The sequence below is a fragment of the Montipora foliosa genome, chromosome 12 (genome assembly GCF_036669935.1).
Source record: "Montipora foliosa isolate CH-2021 chromosome 12, ASM3666993v2, whole genome shotgun sequence".
Lineage (NCBI taxonomy): Eukaryota > Metazoa > Cnidaria > Anthozoa > Scleractinia > Acroporidae > Montipora > Montipora foliosa.
In genome coordinates, this window is record NC_090880.1 from 26785275 (window position 1) to 26803731 (window position 18457).

General features: G+C 37.6%; 1 protein-coding gene across 1 annotated transcript in view; it reads right to left on the bottom strand.

Moving 5' to 3' along the window:
* Positions 1-14037, bottom strand: part of LOC137978677 (calcium-independent protein kinase C-like) — a 24592-nt gene extending 10555 nt beyond the window's left edge. Inside the window, exons 1-8 of the mRNA XM_068825691.1 lie at positions 13536-14037; positions 13368-13428; positions 12931-13084; positions 7277-7311; positions 5337-5437; positions 1158-1308; positions 606-745; positions 5-184 (exon numbers count right to left, since the gene is read on the bottom strand). Coding sequence (XP_068681792.1) covers positions 5-184; positions 606-745; positions 1158-1308; positions 5337-5437; positions 7277-7311; positions 12931-13084; positions 13368-13428; positions 13536-13877 — 1164 coding nt within the window. The 5' untranslated portion in view covers positions 13878-14037. The remainder of the gene's footprint in view (positions 1-4; positions 185-605; positions 746-1157; positions 1309-5336; positions 5438-7276; positions 7312-12930; positions 13085-13367; positions 13429-13535) is intronic.
* Between the last annotated feature and the right edge of the window lie 4420 nt (positions 14038-18457).

The window sequence follows — 18457 nt, forward strand, 5'->3', positions numbered from 1 at the left end:
TAACCTTGCCAAAGCTTCCTTTTCCTAAAACTTTTATAAACTTAAAATCAGACAGGCCAAACTTCTTCTGCCGCCGACGCACTCCCGGCGAGGTTTCCAAGTCATCTGGTTTTATTGGCAGTGGATCAAGGCAGTTGGCTTTTATCTCTGCTTTTATGTTTGATCCATTATGTTGAATTGACGGCTAAAAAAAAACAGGATCATTAACTTTTACATTTATGGCCAAGCCACTATGCTAACCTTCAATGAACCATCAATAAAAAATTGTAACTCATCTTTTGTACAAACTTTTTCTCATAAATAGGCCGGCAAAATTTTTGTAAGGTTTTGCACGCAAAACAATGAGCTAGTCAGCATTCTTTAGCAAGCCACTTCCATTTCAAGTAAAGTTGACATCGAATGTCAACTTACTGTAACTTTCCTTCAATGTGGATAGAAAGCTGTGAAGTATCCCTTTCCAAGTTTCAGTTTCATAAAGGCACATTTTAAATGAGGTGTATGTCAACATATTTGGCAAATCCCAGTTTGGACAATCAATGTGCAGTCCAGTGCTCCAGTCCTCGTTAAGCTGATTACACACAGTACAGTAAATTCCTGGTACAGACCTTTTTTACTCTCATTGATTCTGTCAGCTTGTTTCCTGTAGTCCCCATATCTTTAAGAATTTGTGCCATCTCTTTAGCATTGACTCCACAGTTGTTGGCAACATTTCGTCGACATCTGATGTGGACGTTCATTTTGCAATCTGAAGCAACAAAACCAATCATAACAGACCGTTTTGTCATGCAACTACGTCTCAGTGAATTCTACAGTCAGAAATGTTCTTTTCCGCCAACAAAATGTTTGTAACGCTCTTTCTTATACAGAGACAGTAGGGAATGTAGTGTGCTGACCCATATGGTCATTTGCTTAGTGATGTTATCAACTTTGTTCTACCTTAAAATTTTGAAGGTAAATTAAGTTGCATGGATTGTATACTTTACCTTATGGAACAACGCTTAGATTGTTCTGCTTGTGTGGGTATAATATAACATTTCATCAGACAACAATTCCCATAAATCCCATCACAAGGACAAACTGCTATGGTTCATGCAAGACTGAGTTGGGAAACAGAACATTTTGACTCTATGTACCATGTAGTCTAGGTTTTTGTGTACCTGAACATTGCATCCCTTGTCGAAAAAGACCATAAAGAAGAGATCCACAGTGGTCACAGAATGTTGGTCTCATGTAATTGTGTTCGGCAAATCTGTGAGGTACATTCACTTTGAAACGCCAGGAACCAGTGCTTGATCGGCTCAGGGACCGCTACAATTTAACAGCAAGGGGAAAGGACAAAAAAAAATGGTCTCAAATTGAAATACAAATTTATTGTAATAACAGAATGTAAACTATTTTGAGGAGAGTCACTGTGCCAGTTAATTCGATCTAATGGATTTCCAGCATGAACAAGGGCTCCTACATGTACAGTGCAGCTCAAAGATAAGCAAGCCAAAATGTATGAGTAAAACACGAATAATATATGCATATGATACGCATACGGGTAAAGAATGCCCACCAATCATGTTGTGTTTCTTTGGTCGATGCTTCAGTGTCGTGTCAAGGGTGCAAGTGTATATCTGGATTCATAATGGAAAGGCTTGTGTTAATGGAACCACTGAAAAGTTTGTGTTATTTCTAAATCACTCATTTTTTTTGCTGCTCTTTTCTAGTAAACAACTTGCATTTTTCGATCACCAACAATTTTTTCATTAATGTCGACTTTGCGTGATGCCACCACGGCATCACGCGGGCGCGTGCTTTAATAAGAAAACAAAAATAATCGACTAAATACAATCACGCATCTCTTACAAACAGTACTTTGAATGAAAACATTGTCTTTTAACTGACAGCTTTTTATTGTGAATCAGCGAATAATGTACAGTAGACCCGAAAAAATGTTCTTTTTCAGTCTTTGCCGTGATGTCACAACACAATTATTTCACAATGGCATTTCGCCAGCGTGGTCTTTAAAAACAAAACTTTTCCTTAAAGAAAAATTGAATAAATAGAATCAGTGCATCTTACAAACTTTGAATGAAAATCTTGTCTTTTAACGGAGAGCATTTTACCGTTTGAATCAGCGAATTATGCCCAGTAGAACTGAAGATAATGGCTTTTTTCAGTGTTTGCCGTGATGCCACAGTGAAGCTGCCAAACGAACAAGGTTCAAATGTCATTGAAGTAATATATGTTCACGAGCTCTATAATACCAGTCATTTGATCTGTTGGTTGTGTATCTTAGTACTCAGCATGCTACATGTAGTTTTCATTGATGTTCTTGTATTATGCAACTTCTGAACTAGGGGGATGCCGTGACATTTGCATCCATAATTTGTTGATTTCAGTTGACAGTGTCCCCAATAGGCCATTTCCGAGTTCATGTCTGCCTCCTCTTCAAAGCGAGTCTAAGTGCAAAGTTTTTGTGATGCTAATTAGTTCTACTTTACATATGAATGAAAACTAATTTTCAAAACAAAAACTTCGCACTTAGACTCACTTTGAAGAGGAGGCGGACATGAACTCGGAAATGGCCTATTAGTGTTCCAGTGCTAGAAGACTAGACACTTAAATAAAAGCATGCCGCGTCCTCTCTTAACTGCGAAAAAAATCTTGGTGAAACCTCGGCTTTCGGTTACCGTAGACAAGGTTTTACCTCGGTCAAACTGGAGATTGAATGCACGGTTTCAACTAGTCAGAACCGTGGCAAAAAAACAAATAGTTTTGAGCGGTACTGTATGTCCAGAAATGCACGTAACACGAGGAAGTGTTCCTTTAAGTCTAAGCATTTGCAACAATAAGGTAAGTGCAAGGTCAGCATTATTTTTTGGAAAGGGTAAAGGCAACTGAGGACTACTTGAGGACTAGAATTCTGTATTCCCAGACACCAGTCAGGGCTCGAAATTAACGAAAAAATCCAGTCGCATTTTGCGATAAGATACGAAAATTTAGTCGCAATTTCGCAAATTTTAGTTGTCAGCGGTTTAGCAGAAAAACATGAGCCCGCATTACTTGTGTGTAAAGAAACTGCTGAAAATGGCGAATGATCGAAGGAATGCAGCTGTGCACGTAACATCGCAGCTAAATTACTATACAATTACGCTACCTTCAGAGAAAATTCACAGCGAGAAACAAAATAATTTTGTCATTTATTTATTTATCTGTTTATTTTAGCAAAAGTAGCAGCGAGGTGGCAACTGCTAACCCTTTTGTTTTGAAAGAACGAAGGTGACAACAAGTCGCAAATTTGCGACTTCTCCAGATATTTTAGTGGCAAAGGGAAAAATTTAGTCGCAAATGCGACCGTATTGGTCGCAATTTCGAGCCCTGCCAGTGTTGAAGTTGGAAAGGAGAGCAAGGGAAAACTTTGTGATGCTAATCAAAATCGTCAAGCATCTAATCATGCACATTTCTGGGCCTGGTCGTTCGAAAGTCGATTAACGCTAATCGCAGATTTAAATTAACCAAGTAGTTTATTTCTCTACTCCCAAATGTTGTACAACGCTTAGGGTTAAATTTTACATTAGACGAAGTCAATCTTGAAAACCAAAAATAACCAAAAGAAACGTTCACCCAAAAGCTAAAAGAAATTAAATCAACGTTTACGCTAATCTTGGATTAAGTTAATCGGCTTTCGAACAACCAGGCCCTGAACATATCTGGAAATCAATAGAGCAGGGCTCGAATTAACGGAAAAAATCCAGTTGCATTTTTGCAACAAGATACCAAAATTAGTTACAATTTCACAACTTTTAGACGAAAAACTGATGTGCTGCATTGTGTTGTCAGCAGTTTAGCAATACAAAATATAAGCCCGCAATTCTTGTGTGTAAAGAAACCTCTGAAAATGGCATATGATTGAAGGAATGGAGTTGTGCACGCAACACCACAGCTAAATTACCCTACAATTATGCTATGTTCAGATTGAAAGGAAATTCACAGCAAGAAACAAAATAATTTTATAATTTCTTTATCTATTTTAGCCAAAGTAGCAGAAAAGAGGCAACTGCTAACCCTTTTGTTTTGAAAGAGCGAAGGTGAAAACAAGTCTTAATTTGTGACTTCTCCAGATATTTTAGTCACAAAGGGAAAAAATTCAGTCGCAACTGCTACTGTATTGGTTGCAATTTCAAGCCCTGTGGAGTTTCACAAGTGCCCCACTCCATTAACCCTTTTTCTCCTAAGAGTGATACTTACATACTTAGTGATACCTAGGGATGCAGGGATGGTGCAGTGGTGAGAGCACTCGCCTCTTACAACGTGGCAAGGGTTCGATTTAGAGATCCGCGGTCATGATGTGGGTTGAGTTTGATGGTTCTGTACTCTGATCAAGAGGTTTTCTCCAAGTACTCCTGTTTCCCCTCTCCTCAAAAACTAACATTTGACTTGATTTGCGTTAATTGTTAATTTCAGTGCTAGAACGACTAGACACTTATATAAAGTTCCTTTCCTTTCCTTTACAGAGTTTTCTCTGTCTGATGTCAGACAATTTTTGCTTATCAATGGGGCCACTTCAGTCAAGAAATAAATTACCGTAAACGTCCATGTATAGGCCGCATCCGTAGATAAGCCGCACCCCGAATTTGGAAGCGCACATTTTGGAAAAAAATGTAGTACAATAAAGTTTGAAGTTCCAGTAATGTTCTATTGCTTTAAATCAACAAGGACAAACAATCAAGGTTTCTGGTTTCACCATAAAGTTGAAATACGAACGAGAGCTTAGTAGCCAAGCTTTAAATGTGGGGAGGAGTCTGGACCAGGGCCTGGGTATCATGACCACGTCTGTTTGGAAACCCACAATAGGCGAAAAAATTCATGCAGAACAGGAGCTTGATAATGCAGTAGACAAATTTGCCGAGAAGGTGGTCAAGGACAACGAAACAGTTGGCCATTTACCTCGCGAATTTTGTGGTATTTTATCGCACGTGGCGGAAAGAAATGCGTGGAAGTGACTGGCCGAAGACGTCACAGCAAACAGCTGTGCGGAGGAATGGAGATTCCTTGTAGGTTGGTGTTTACTTGTTAGAGAAAAGCGAAAATTAATCGCTTGAAAGAACTCTTGGAGAGCAAGATTCGCCGATAAACACTCGAAGACACAAACTCCTTATTCATTTACAGATCCCACAGCCGGAGTATCCTGGCATTCATATTAAGCAAACACCAGCTAATAACCAATCAGATTAAAGCATTTTGTCCTTGACAAGATGATAAACTTATGGATTAATTTATATGTAACAATAAGTGTAACAGATACAGACTGTTGCTAAGTTGTATTATCAAATGAATGTACATCATACCACTTCCTCTGGAGGAAAGCCTTCTGTCATCTCTTGTTTCACTCCTGGACACTGAGAGACCACTTCCAAATGACATCGTTTGTGAACAACACAAGTGCACACTAAAGGACAAAACAACCAAATTCCAAATGAGTTGCCATGGCTTAGCACTACCCTAGCCAGGGATACAAATTCGCAGTCGTCCGGTCGTCCCAGACGACTAAAAACCCATCCGGACGAGTACAATAACTCCAAAGTTGGACGAGTGAAGTTTTAGTAAATGTCTTTACATGAATGTCATCACATGTTAAAATATACAATGTACTATCGTTCTGATTGCTTTCCGTTCAATGGAAACTTCCAGAAAATAAGGAATAAACATGCAACTTGAAATCCTCAGTATTGAAACGATATCTTTGCCTGGGTAACCCAAAATTTGTCCGGGCAACCCAGCTGACAACTTTGATAAAAAATGAATGTGGATCCCTGCTAGCAGACAGTAGAACGAAAGGGTTCTCATCCCATACAAATGATCTATTAACAGTCTATTAAACAATCTATTAACGGTCTATTAAATTAAGGCTGGGTAGAAGTAAAATTTAAATTCAGGAATTCCGGGTTAAAATTTCTTGAACCTTTTTCTACAAAAACCACCAATCTGTGGAATGAGCCTGAATTATTGTTGACTGCCCTGCCCACTTAAGTTAAACATTTTGATACAATTCCTTTCCCGCAGTGTGGGCAGTAGGCAGCGTTTGCTTTCAAGGTGTACCGCAACAACCACAACTATGGAAAGATACGTTTTCAAAATCATGAGTCCTAGAGGGAAATGGATAAAATTGTTCTTGTCCAGCGAAGAGGTTGCAAGTGCAACCATGGTTTCCCTGTTACTTTGAGTGCAAGAAAGGTTCCCTGGACTGTACAGTAGCATCAAAGACAACACCTCTCAAGAATTTGAACTATTTACAAGAAAAAGTGGGCAGTGACAGTGACAGTAATCCAGGCCCATTCCACAGATCGGTAGTAGATCATAGTAGCTTCAATCCCCCTTCAAATTCTAACCTTACGTTAACCTGTTGACTCCTTAATTGCACGCCCAATGACAAGTAGAATCGTCTGGCATGCGACAGAGTAAAATATAACTTTCACTGTTACAGTCGAAACCTTGATTATCCGGACTCGCTGGGACTAGACGAAATAGTCCGGATAATCGAGGGTCCAGATCATATAGCATATGAATATTAATGAGGAACAAACACTGATTACATTAAGAAAGCAACATTTAATCGTGAAACAAAACATTTGCAAATTGTTTGGAAAACACTATGCTCTACATCTTCACTGTCCGTTGTGAATACCTGTACACGTGCCGGCAAATGACATGATCTTTTCCTTGCGGATATCAGATATCTGCCGTTTACTACCACCATATTCAGCTGACAAATTGGTTCCTTTTTCTTCTTTCTCTATTTGCAAAATTACAGCCTGTTTATCTTTCATCGAAAGAACAGATCGCTTACGCTTCAAGGACATGATGATCGTGAATAATCATTCGTGACGTAGTGTAGGTTGTTTGCTGAACAAGCCAATAGAGTGTGAAATTTCACTTAGCAATGAAGCAACTCTAAGCCAATCAGAACTCATTCGAAAGTTCTGCATTAGTTACGACGTGTGCGAGCGCTGCTTTATTTTGCTTTTTGAAAGCGAAACAAACTTGACTTTACTTCACTTTTCAACGCTGTAGTTTTAAAAATAACACGGTTACGGATCTTGATCATGACTAATAAATATTCATGACAAACTTGGGACCAGAGAAAAAGTCTGGATAATCGAGAAATCCGGATAATCAAGATTCGACTGTACTTACTTTTTCATGAATAAATCAAAATTAGAGGACAAACCAAATCAAGTTGAGATAAATACTTTATTAAATCTAAAATTCATAATCAACTCAAACTCACCTTGACATTGATATCCTTGCTTGTTGAACACACCCCTAGAAATAAAAAATAAAACACTTTCTCAGAAAAAAAGGCAAGTCATGACTACCAGCATCCAACTCTCCTTCTCGTAGAACAAGTCAAATAACCTGCCTCCGCCCAAACCTTACTCAGGGACCAAATGACAAGCACACATGCTGAGAATACGTATATGGGATGCCCTGCTTTTGATTGGCTGAGGAGATGTTGAATGACTGTTGTTGATGAATCGCACAAACCCTAATACCATTCCAAGTGTGAGTGGTGTGAATTCTCTGCAAGTTAATATGTTATTGGGCAGATGTCTTTAAAAACTTTGCATAATTTGGTCTTGGGTAAGCATCACTCACTGCGCACCCTTGGTGCACTTGAGTGAAAATGATATTACTCATTTTATTTCTTTTACTGAAACAAGTTTATTGTCACTTGCAGGGCTCAAAATTAACAGCAATCCATTAACCAACAGATAGTAATTTCAACGTTTGGTTACTAAAAATGCGCACAACTAACCAGACATGGTTAGTATAAATTTTCTTACATATTCAAATTATGCTTAAGAAATACAAATTATTCCAAAATGGCCACCATTTAGTATTCTTTTCTTTCCATGCAAATTGGCCCTTATGGCCTCACTTTCAAACGTAAAATTCAAAGAATACTTGAACAATGCCATAAGGGCCAATTTGCATGGAAACAAAAGAATACTAAAATGGCGGCCATTTTGGAATAAGGTGTATGATCTCTTGACAAATAAATGTTCTTTTTTTAGGGAAGGCTGATGTGTTATTTTCCTGAATTGCTTTTTGAGTCAAACAATTTGACAAAATACTGCCACGGTAGTTGTCACGAGCCTTCACATCATTAAGTCTTTAGATAGTGAAATTTTACTTGTCATACATTTATCTTGTGAGTTCAGTGTAAAAAATCTTAAGATGCTCTCTCAATGCAATTTTTTTCAAGATCAGTTATCACTTCAAAACACGCTTCATGAAAGCGATCGAAACGATGCACAAGAGGTTAGACAAGAGCTTAGTAGCGAACCTCCAAATGTGGAGTGGAGTCTGGGCATCACAATGAAATGGTCGGCCATTTGCCTCATGAGTACTCACGAATATCTTGGTATTCCTCGCATATGGTTGAATGATATGTGTCGAAGTGACTGGCCTCAGGAGTCACAGCAAACAGTTTTGTAGAGGAATGGAGATTCCCTGTAGATTGGTGTTCAATTGTTCAAATAATGTGAAAATCAATCATTTGAAAGAACTCTTGGGGAAAAAGAATCGCAAATGAATGCTTCAAGAAACAAACGGCCCCTTCAGGAGCCATCACTCATGAAAAAGACTACGAACATGCTTTCACTTTGTTCTATGCTTATTCAGCGACATCTTGAGAAGTTTTTATGAATATTGATTATGCCTTAGAAACTCCATTCTCAGATGTTTCCGTAGATAAGCCGCACCCCTGATTTTTTATTTAACTTGAGAAAAAAGGTGCGGCTAATACATGGACTTTTACGGTAATATTGAAGTTAAAAAAGAACAGATTCTTTCAAACCTAAGATTTAAATTCATTTTGACAATGACAACAGTGGGTTACTCTGTACCCAAACCAGCTGCTAACTTCACATTTTATTGAAACCCCTAATACTCATGAAAAACAGCTGTAATCATGCATCTCCAAAGTCGACTGTAGCTTGCCAGCTTTCGTACAAATCCTATGTTTGAGAACATTCCTCCCTAACTGACTGATGTCTAACAAGGAAGCATCTTTCAAGAAAATAGTAACGATAACATTCTACATTCAAACTGTGCAATAATTTAAAATTCATTACAATGATCTTAATTAACAAACAATAAGAATAATTCTTAATGCACACTAAAGTACCTTCTAAGTAGAATGATGGGCCAGAAGAGTGAAATTACCTTTATAATAAGGGTTTTAAGTTAAAATATTATGTCGACAAGAATAAACAAATTTCTTTAACTGAACTCACAGTAAAACAAATGCCTGTGTCGATGTTAAATGCATTCATCTTTTTCCTATTAATAAAATAATTTTGTATAAACAGGTTGTTTTGGTTAAATATTTGTGATAATTTTGTTTTAAATTACTTTTCCTTATAAACACCAACAAACCAAAAAGATAAATTTAACTGCTCTAAAAACTTAAAATCCAAAAACAAACTTCCCTAGATTCATCCTGAAGACATTATTTTACTCACCCTATGAATAAACAAAGAAAATTAATCTGACTTTTACTTGCAAATGTATATACATGCAAATGAGTTTGTGATGAATCACTAGTATAAATTATTATAACCAAGTTTCTTTGCATTGCATTTCTGAAAAAATGAAATTTTAAAAACAATTTTTTTTAACTGGGACTCCAAAACATGTAAACTGTGATATGAAAGTCAACCCTTATAAAAATCAAATATAATGTCATTGTCAAAATGTGATTTAGAGGATAATATTTCCTTCAATATTTTGTTTTAATATTTTAAAAAAATTACATTCATAGTAAAGACAAAAACTATGATATGAAATGAAGATGTCTTTTGCATTAATTTTTCTTGTTTATTGATCTCCTGAAGTTTTGCTGTCTGATCAAAAACTACTCAATCATACTTGTTTATACTATAAACCCGCTTTTACATTAATTTTTCATTATTCTGTTTCCGAAAGAATTTTGTCAATCAATAGTAGTTGGTAATCTTCTGACATCAAGTTGTCAATCCAGTTTTTTTCTGATCCTTTCTAACAGAAAATGTTATTTGCGCCAGGGAATGATAAATCAACAATAAGTTAGCCCTGATTTTCCTTAAAGTTCGAAAAAGATAACTGGCAGTTAAATACATCTCTCCCTACATGTAGTTACAGTTGCTGGCAGATTGCTTTGGTGATTACAGTACATGTGTAACTATCGATTGTGAACTCAGTTTTAATAAGCATGAGAATGATGTTTGCATGAAAGCCAGTCAGTGAATAGGGGTGATTATAAGGTTGAGGAATCTCATACCAACTGAGGCCAAATTACAACTTTACAAAGCAGCCATCCTCCCTCACTTATGCCTTGCCATTTAGTTTGGCACTTCTGTAGAACCTCAGATATTCGTAGACTGCAGAGAGTGCAGGAGCGGGGATTGCGTGCAGTTTTTAAGGACAATAATAATAAAGGACAAGGTGCCTAGCTACCAACTGCTGCTAAAAAATGCCAAGGTACCATTTTTGCTTAATAGCAGACCACAAGATATATGTATTTTAATGTATAAAGTGAAACATACTTTGTGCTCGCAGACAATTTGTAATTTGCTCATGACTAACAGTCATTCCTATAATTTACGGCAAACGGATTTCTATCTACATGTACCAAGGTTTAGCACTGTCAAGTATGGAAAACATTCAATAAGATACTTCGGCCCCAAACTCTGGAGCAAGCTATCAAGTAAAGACAGATCGGCTGCCACTCTCAGGCATTTTAAGACAGTGATACGTAAACATGATCTAAGTAATATCATAGAAATATGCAGTGAGTGTCACTTATGTAATTCATGATTTTATTAATTAAAATCCTTTTTTCAGTTATTTGTATTCTTCAGATGCATGGTAACTTATCTGTATTTGTATTGTTTTTATTAGTTAGAGATTTTAGTTAGGTGTCCCCTATTAGCAGAGGATATTCTGCCCTGCTAGACTTCATCTGACATGTTAATAAAGTAATTATTATTATTATCTCACAGCACACAAGAGACCATAGGTGTCCAAGTGATGCATGAAAAAAAAAACTGTCATTGCTTAATGCTGCAATATTCATCTTGTTTTCCTCATTTATAAATTTTATCATTTGCCAAAATGTATTTAAACCAGACACACCCATGTGTAAAATATTACAAAGTGGACTGAAAGAGCACCAAAAATTTGGCATCAAACAAGTTAATTCACAATAATTATTACTACTTACATATGCAAGAACGCTGCCTATCCAACACTTAACTGTCATTCAAGAAAAGATGATCCAACAATTTTCTCTGAAATTGTGCATTGTCATAGTCTTACTGGGACCAAACTGAAATGTTTTAAGAGTTTTTACACTCACATGTGCTGACACTAGCAACATGTGAGGTAAAAAACAAGGAAATGACTAGAACTGCCATCTTACTGCACCAAAATTACCTCTAAAATTAATAAACTTCTCAGAGCAGATCCTTGGATACATTACAACACTGTGCTCTGTGAAAAGGGTTAAATACACAGCTGTAACAAGGCCCCTTCTTAATGACAGGCTAATAAAAGTACTACTTAGAAGTGGTGTTAGAAGGTGCTTGTGAATTCACAAAAAGGAAAAAGGGTCAATTGGAAGTGCAACATAATGGACCATATCAGATAACTCAATGTAGTACCCAATTCAAACCCTTCGGAAATAAAACATTTTGTGCAAATTCTGAACTTAAGTAAAGCACGATGACTGCATTAGTCATACATAGACTACCATATTCATTTTGGGAAATTTGGTCATTTTTATGGTTTACAATATTTGTAAATTTAAACATTGACAGACTGAAATACAAAAGTCATGTCTCATTGTTTTAAAACATCTTATGTTAATAAATGTCCAAAATCTTTATTTTTCAATGAATTCAAAATTTTAAAATTAATACATATACAATTAAAAAATGAGGATTCCACATTTATAACTCACACATGAAAAAACTGAAAATTGCAAGAAATGAAACAGTAGATTTTTAATTTCAAAATCACGCAGTTGTATTTTTGTTTTAAACAATGTTGTTGAACTTTAGAAAAGTTTTCAACAAAATGTCACAGACAACAGGCTGATGTTACGTTTTGTGTTTAGTCATTCGATTAGAAGGCATTTGTCCAGACAAAAATAAACACGTGATTTCAACTTTTCAAACAATTTCATGCGACAAATTTGGGAGTGCCACGCTCTGTAAAACGTCAAAATTTGCTTTCAATTTTATCTGGAAAGCTAGGCGAGCATATATTAATATTTAATGTGTTTAATCCCATTATATTTACTTTATTGCTGCGTTTCTATTCTTTTTAAAGAGGCTGTGTTGTTAGATGAAAAGAACACAATTTTTGTCACGACGACCGTATAAGAACTCGCTTGTCGAAACTGACTTGATCATGAAAGAAAGTTAAATCGCCGATTTCACGCTCAGAGTAAATGATCAAACACAACTACAGAACGTGTGGTCTAGATATGAATAATACACCACAAAAAAGATGTTGCGATATTGCTGGGTAAACAAATACACTCAACAGCGAGAGAAGAAGAAGTGTCAGGCATACGTCAGCAGTGACTTTTGTCACTCGCATAACCTCACTACAGAGAGTTCGTACTGAGGGCACCGACAAATTTCACATTCAAATCTTTTGACGGCATGCAAGACCTTTCAAGACACATTTGCTCGTAAATGCATGCCCTGCAGAAAATATTCAAATTGCAAAAGAACATTAATGGACCAAAAACCAGCTGAAATGAAAATTGCTAACATGAATAATCTCTTTTCGTGCTGCAGTTGTCAAATGGTCACACAACAAATCCTCTGGACAGCTCTCTGCAAAAGAAGGCATCTCATCACATGAAAGGCTTCAAAGTCTCTCGCTTACCAAATAAAATCCTTGCAATGGCAGCAGTATGTTGGCTGTCTGAGCCAAACAGCCATAAATTTATGTCCGCTTATCTGATGTACACGACGTCGCATTGCTCCCCTTCGTCCTTTAATACCACTCTCTCTTTCCTTGAAAACCCTTTTCTCCTTATCTGCACGAAAACAGAGAACAAATCTTCACTGAAGTTCCCTTGTAAAGAGTACATTTCTAATATTTACAACCGGTTTGTCACTGGACTCGGCACAATTCCCGATTTGTCACAATCTCTCAATACTCCGCTGTAAATAGAGTTGTCGCAGCGTCAATACACACTGCTATTCACATTCGAATAACCTTAAAAATCGTTTCCACCTGTCACAAGAAAAACAACAACAAAATAAAAAACATCGCCATTTAAGAGTGCTTTGTTCGAAACTCTCCTGCCCGCATCTCACCTTGAATGGCAGGCTTGAGTTCGATGTATAGGTGCAATTTTCCTTCGGGTTCAAGAGGTATCTGTGGAGATGACATTACAAAATAGTATTAGTTAAGGCCAGCCTTGAGATTAATTAAGCTCTTTTGCTAAAACAGACACTCAAATAATTTTTACGTTTGGTCCATACCCAGATATCAGAGATTCCTTTTGTACCAGAATTCATAATCTCCTCGAAAGGGACTGATGAGTTTGCTACAAAGGGATCAGGCGGCATGATAGCATTATGAAATACTGTTATCCCTAAAGTTTCTCCATTTTCTATCTCCCTTTCAAACTCTTCGTTCCAGACTGGCGTCGATGTTTTCGGCTTGGAAGATGTCTGTGCTATATGCACGTCGTCTACGTTCAAAGATACGTAAGGGTCGATGGACTTGAGTCCACCAAATGTTCGTCTTTGAGCCAAAACTGCAGGTTTTAAATCGGTGGCTCCGATCACCTTCAGCTTCACCGACCCTGTAAAGCCCACCATCCTACTCTGAGCACTTTTTGACACTCCAAATGGTGCAAAAACTCTGTTTCAGTCTATGGAAAGCTTGGCATTGTCTAATTCGTTCGCGAAAACCGAATCGACCAATACTCCACACCGCTTTCGCAGATGATAACAATATTCTCTACAACAGCGAGAGGGTCAAGAATTTCCCAGCAGGCCGCTGTCTGCTTTTCTTACTGTCGGAACTCTGCGAGAATCTTCCGGAAACTTTTCGGGTATTTTCGGCAACTTACGCAGTACGTTACGCTTGGGTGCGGCTGCATTGTTGCAGAAGGAAGAGAAATTGTTATGTATTGATGTAATGAGCTTTCAGACTAGATTCTAGATAAAATATTAACTTATCAAAGCTTGTTATGTTTACTACATTTATTAATAGCTTTTAAAGGGGGCTAGGTTACACTGTTTAAGGTAAATTTGTTTAATTTTGTTAATTAAGAGCTCTAAACGTCAAATTGGCAGAGCAAGAGTCTTTCATTTGCAAAATCACGGCCACATAACAACTGAGAATGATTTTCCAGCTGTGTAAATGACATTTTGATATAGACTGATATAAATTTGAAAAAAGATGGGCCGACGTTTTTCAACTTTACCCAAATTCAATCCATTTCAATCCTCTCCAGTTTTGTCCATCCATGTCCCTTCTTGCCTTCCCTGTGTTTGGTTAGAGTTCTTCTATAGTTTTGAAGAGTTATTTTGATATTTTAGTTAATTCTATGACCATTCGATCATTGCTGAAATTGCCTAAAATTGCGTGACCTAGCCCCTTTAAGCACAATACCATTCAAATATTATTAAAAATCAGCCTTACAGTCATGACTGATGAAACTACTTACTTTCAGTTGCAGAAAGATTATAGGCGTGCGTCCTGATCAGATCGACAGTTTTTGTGCTTTTACAAAAGGGTTACTCCCAAAAATGAAGGAAAGACGACTCCAAAATTAAACTGCTTTAATTGAAATTATTTATTTCATTGAACACGCTGATTCGAGGAGTTTGGGATTGGACTACCTTTGGAGGAAGTTTTAGGCAGCAGAACCAGGAAGTACTGATTTAAATTACAGCATTGATATTTCTCTTTTGTCGTGGGCAGTTGAATATAGAAACCCGACGTTTCCACTCAATTTGATTACCGTATTTGCTTAGAGTCAGAGCTATGAGGCACCTTTTTTTGCTTTCTTCTTCGTGTAGAGGCAGGCTGATTCAAGGGCGGAGGTTTGTCGAGGAAGGTAATCGTTTTAGAAACTTAAATTTGTTGAGGATCGAACACGCTGATTGACGTTGAAACATTCGATTTTAAGGTCCCGTAAATTGTTTATCCAGAAAACGTTTAAGTATGATTTAAAATCCCAAGACTGTCATTTAATTTTCGTTTCTTCTTTCGCTCCATTCTCTTCCATTCGCTTGGAATGGCCGTAAATTTAAAGAGAGGATAACAAAAAAAGGCGAAAGGATTTATTCGTATTGACCTAAAAAAATACTTGCTTAGATGAAAAGACACATCTTTACTTCAGTTAATATTTTCACTCATCAACGTTGTTTGTCGAGCGCCTTTTTCGATCGCAGCGATCATTGACCTTGTTGCCAGGAACATTTCGTGTTGACTATAGAACTCTCGAGATTTATTTATTCAACTAGAAGTGGTCAGTCAATTTCTCGAATAGAGTGTTTTCTTAACAGGAGGAAGTTTCAGGGTACGCTTTCCTCATTGTGCATGCCTTTATTTTCAATGCCTACGCATCTTTGCATGTTCCTGGGAATGAGCAATGCCTACATGTTAATCTGTCACTTGGTCACCCAATACTCAGTAGCCAAAGACCTAGCCAATGTCTGACTGATATTTTGTAGCTGCTCTTCGAAAATGACTGCGACTTCCACAAAGGAAAATTCTCAGTTAGGGCAAATAAAATGTTTCAATCACTTGATCAGTGGTTATGTTTTTTTTAACCAAATCAAAAGAATGTGTTTTATCCTTAACACTCTTGTTTTCAGCCATTTTAACCTGTTCAAAACATTAAATAAGTGGTGATAAATAGGTGAACATCGAACATGAGTAAGCATTATTTCAAAACTCCATTTAAACTCTTACATATCACTGTTGTCTGGAGCGCATAAACATCCTGCCGTTGTACTAGTAGTTTCATGTTTTTGACATAAAAAAGATTCTTCATGAGAATAGAGTTCAATTCTTGGATGACTAATTATGACTTCAAAATGGCCGCTGTTTCCTTTTTTCAGTGGCCTATGTGACGTCATGTGAAAAAAACTTATGAAACTTCCACACAAGAGAAGTTGAGGGTGTGGTCTCGTCAAATATGGGGGAGCACTCATTTGTAAACTATTTAAGGCGTCAGCGAAATGTTTATTGATCCAACACTTTGAACGGGAACTTAGAGCTGAACCACAATCTCCACCTTTCCATTTCAATTGTTGTTTTTTTTTACCTTTATCGTGATCCCAGCTCGATTTCGCACCCGAAAATTAATATTAGAAAGTGAATGGCCGCGTTGGAAACGGTGATATTTTGAAAAAAAAAAAATACTTTGGTAGCCAAACGGAGGTGTTGCGTCGGTGGGGAAGTAGTGTACAAAAATTTGGTTTTATCAACGGAGTTGATAATGTCGTATAAACATAACAACTTTCTTTAATTTTCCAGACATGTTTCGACGGTACATCCGTCATCTTCAGTGTTACATATTTTGAAATCGCCGTTGAATTTAAAGCGCACGCAATCTTACAAACTTCGTTACATCGCGTTGTCAATATTGCGTATTAAATCAAAACAGAACAAAACAAAAATTTTAAATGAGTGACGCTTAGTTCCTTACAGGGAGAGAGTCAGGTTAATGTGTTTCACCTGCTGGTTGAGATCAGGCTTCTCCCATTTTATATACATGGATTCCTTAAGCTTCACTTGGTACTTAGTGGCTGCAGGCTAGAGTCCAGGATCTCGAAGCAATCCTGTGTGCAGGATGCCTTACAAAACTCTGAACTCTGCAGATGTTTAAAAACGTTCGAAGATCTGTCTGAAAGTAAGTGCTCGCGCACTCGTGTGGAGAAGTGTCGGCTGGTTTCACCAACATAACAAGCATTACAACAAGCATACGCAATAATAATACGCAATATTGACAACGCAATGTAACGAAGTTTGTGAGATCGAGTGCGCTTTAAATTCAACGGCGATTTGCTGAAGATGACGGATGTACCGTCGAAACATGTCTGGAAAATTAAAGAAAGTTGTTATGTTTATACGACTATCTATATTGCTGCTATCTAGACCAGTTGATAATGTAAATTGACCACCGTACAGAGATTCTAAAAGCTGACGTTTCGATCGTTAGCCCTTCGTCATAGCGAATCGGATTCGCCAAGAAGTTGCCACTTCTTTGGCTTCTTCAGTTCGGCCGTGCCTGGATATGCGCTTTATCTTGAGAGAAACCGAGCCGGCTAAGACTAGAGTAAGCACGGGATCCGACACCACAATTTCTCTCCCTTGCTGCACATCGGGGACAGATATCTGAAAGACCAAGGCTCAGACCTTACGTTGGGGATCATGGTTAGATTTGGTTTTCCTCTCCCTCTCTTTCCCGCCCCCAACCCCGTCGTTTTGGCACCCGGCCCAGACCTACACCCGGCCCACACCTTTCTATATGGCGTCGGATAAATGTTCGGCCCTACCTACCCTACCGGCGAGTCTAAAACACAAGTCACATTCCACAAGTCACTCGTTGCAGGTCATTCTTTTACCTTTTTGAAAGTAACCCAAAACCCTCAATTTGGCTAACCCTTGGCCTAAAAACCACCCTTTGGCTTAGGGTTTGCCAAATTGAGGGTAAGGGTTACTTTCCAAAAGGTAGAGCAATGACCTGCAACGAGGAATGTGTGGAATGTGACCTGTGTTTTAGACCCGCCGCGGCGCTACCTCCTTCGAGCAGCTATATCAGACAACGACTGTCTTTTTGTCAGTCAGCCAAAAAAAACAGCAAATTTTGCCTACTTCATTGCGCTTTGTCTCAATAAAATGTCAAAAATGTCAAAAACAGCACAATATTGAATTGCTGTATATTTCTCTGAAATTTTGAGCACGATATCCAATATTCGGGTTACAAAAAATGCTGCTTTAGTGCTTCAGCGCTTTTTCCATTTCCCTATTGAGTGTTTTCACGTGACGTCACGGCGGCCACGTTTGTTTCCCTAAACAAAGCAATGGCGGCCTTGATGGTGCTCAAACTAACCCTCCGGGAACTGAACTCTATTTTTATGCAATTTTTTTTTGTTTGAGTCCATGTAGAGACCTTATTCATATACAATTCTTTTGTCCAAGTGCAACTTAGCCAACTTAGCCTACCAAGAATTCTTGCTCTAATATGAAAATCGGTAGGCTTATTTGCACTTGGACAAAAGAATTATAAATTGACCGCCATTTATGAATAAGGTCTATAGCTTTCGATGTATGATATTTCGTTATTTACCTACAACCGAACGTTTAAACAATTTTTTGAAGTTTTGAAGCCAAATTGTTAAAAGCAGAATGCCTTTTATGCGCAAATTGACATTTTATT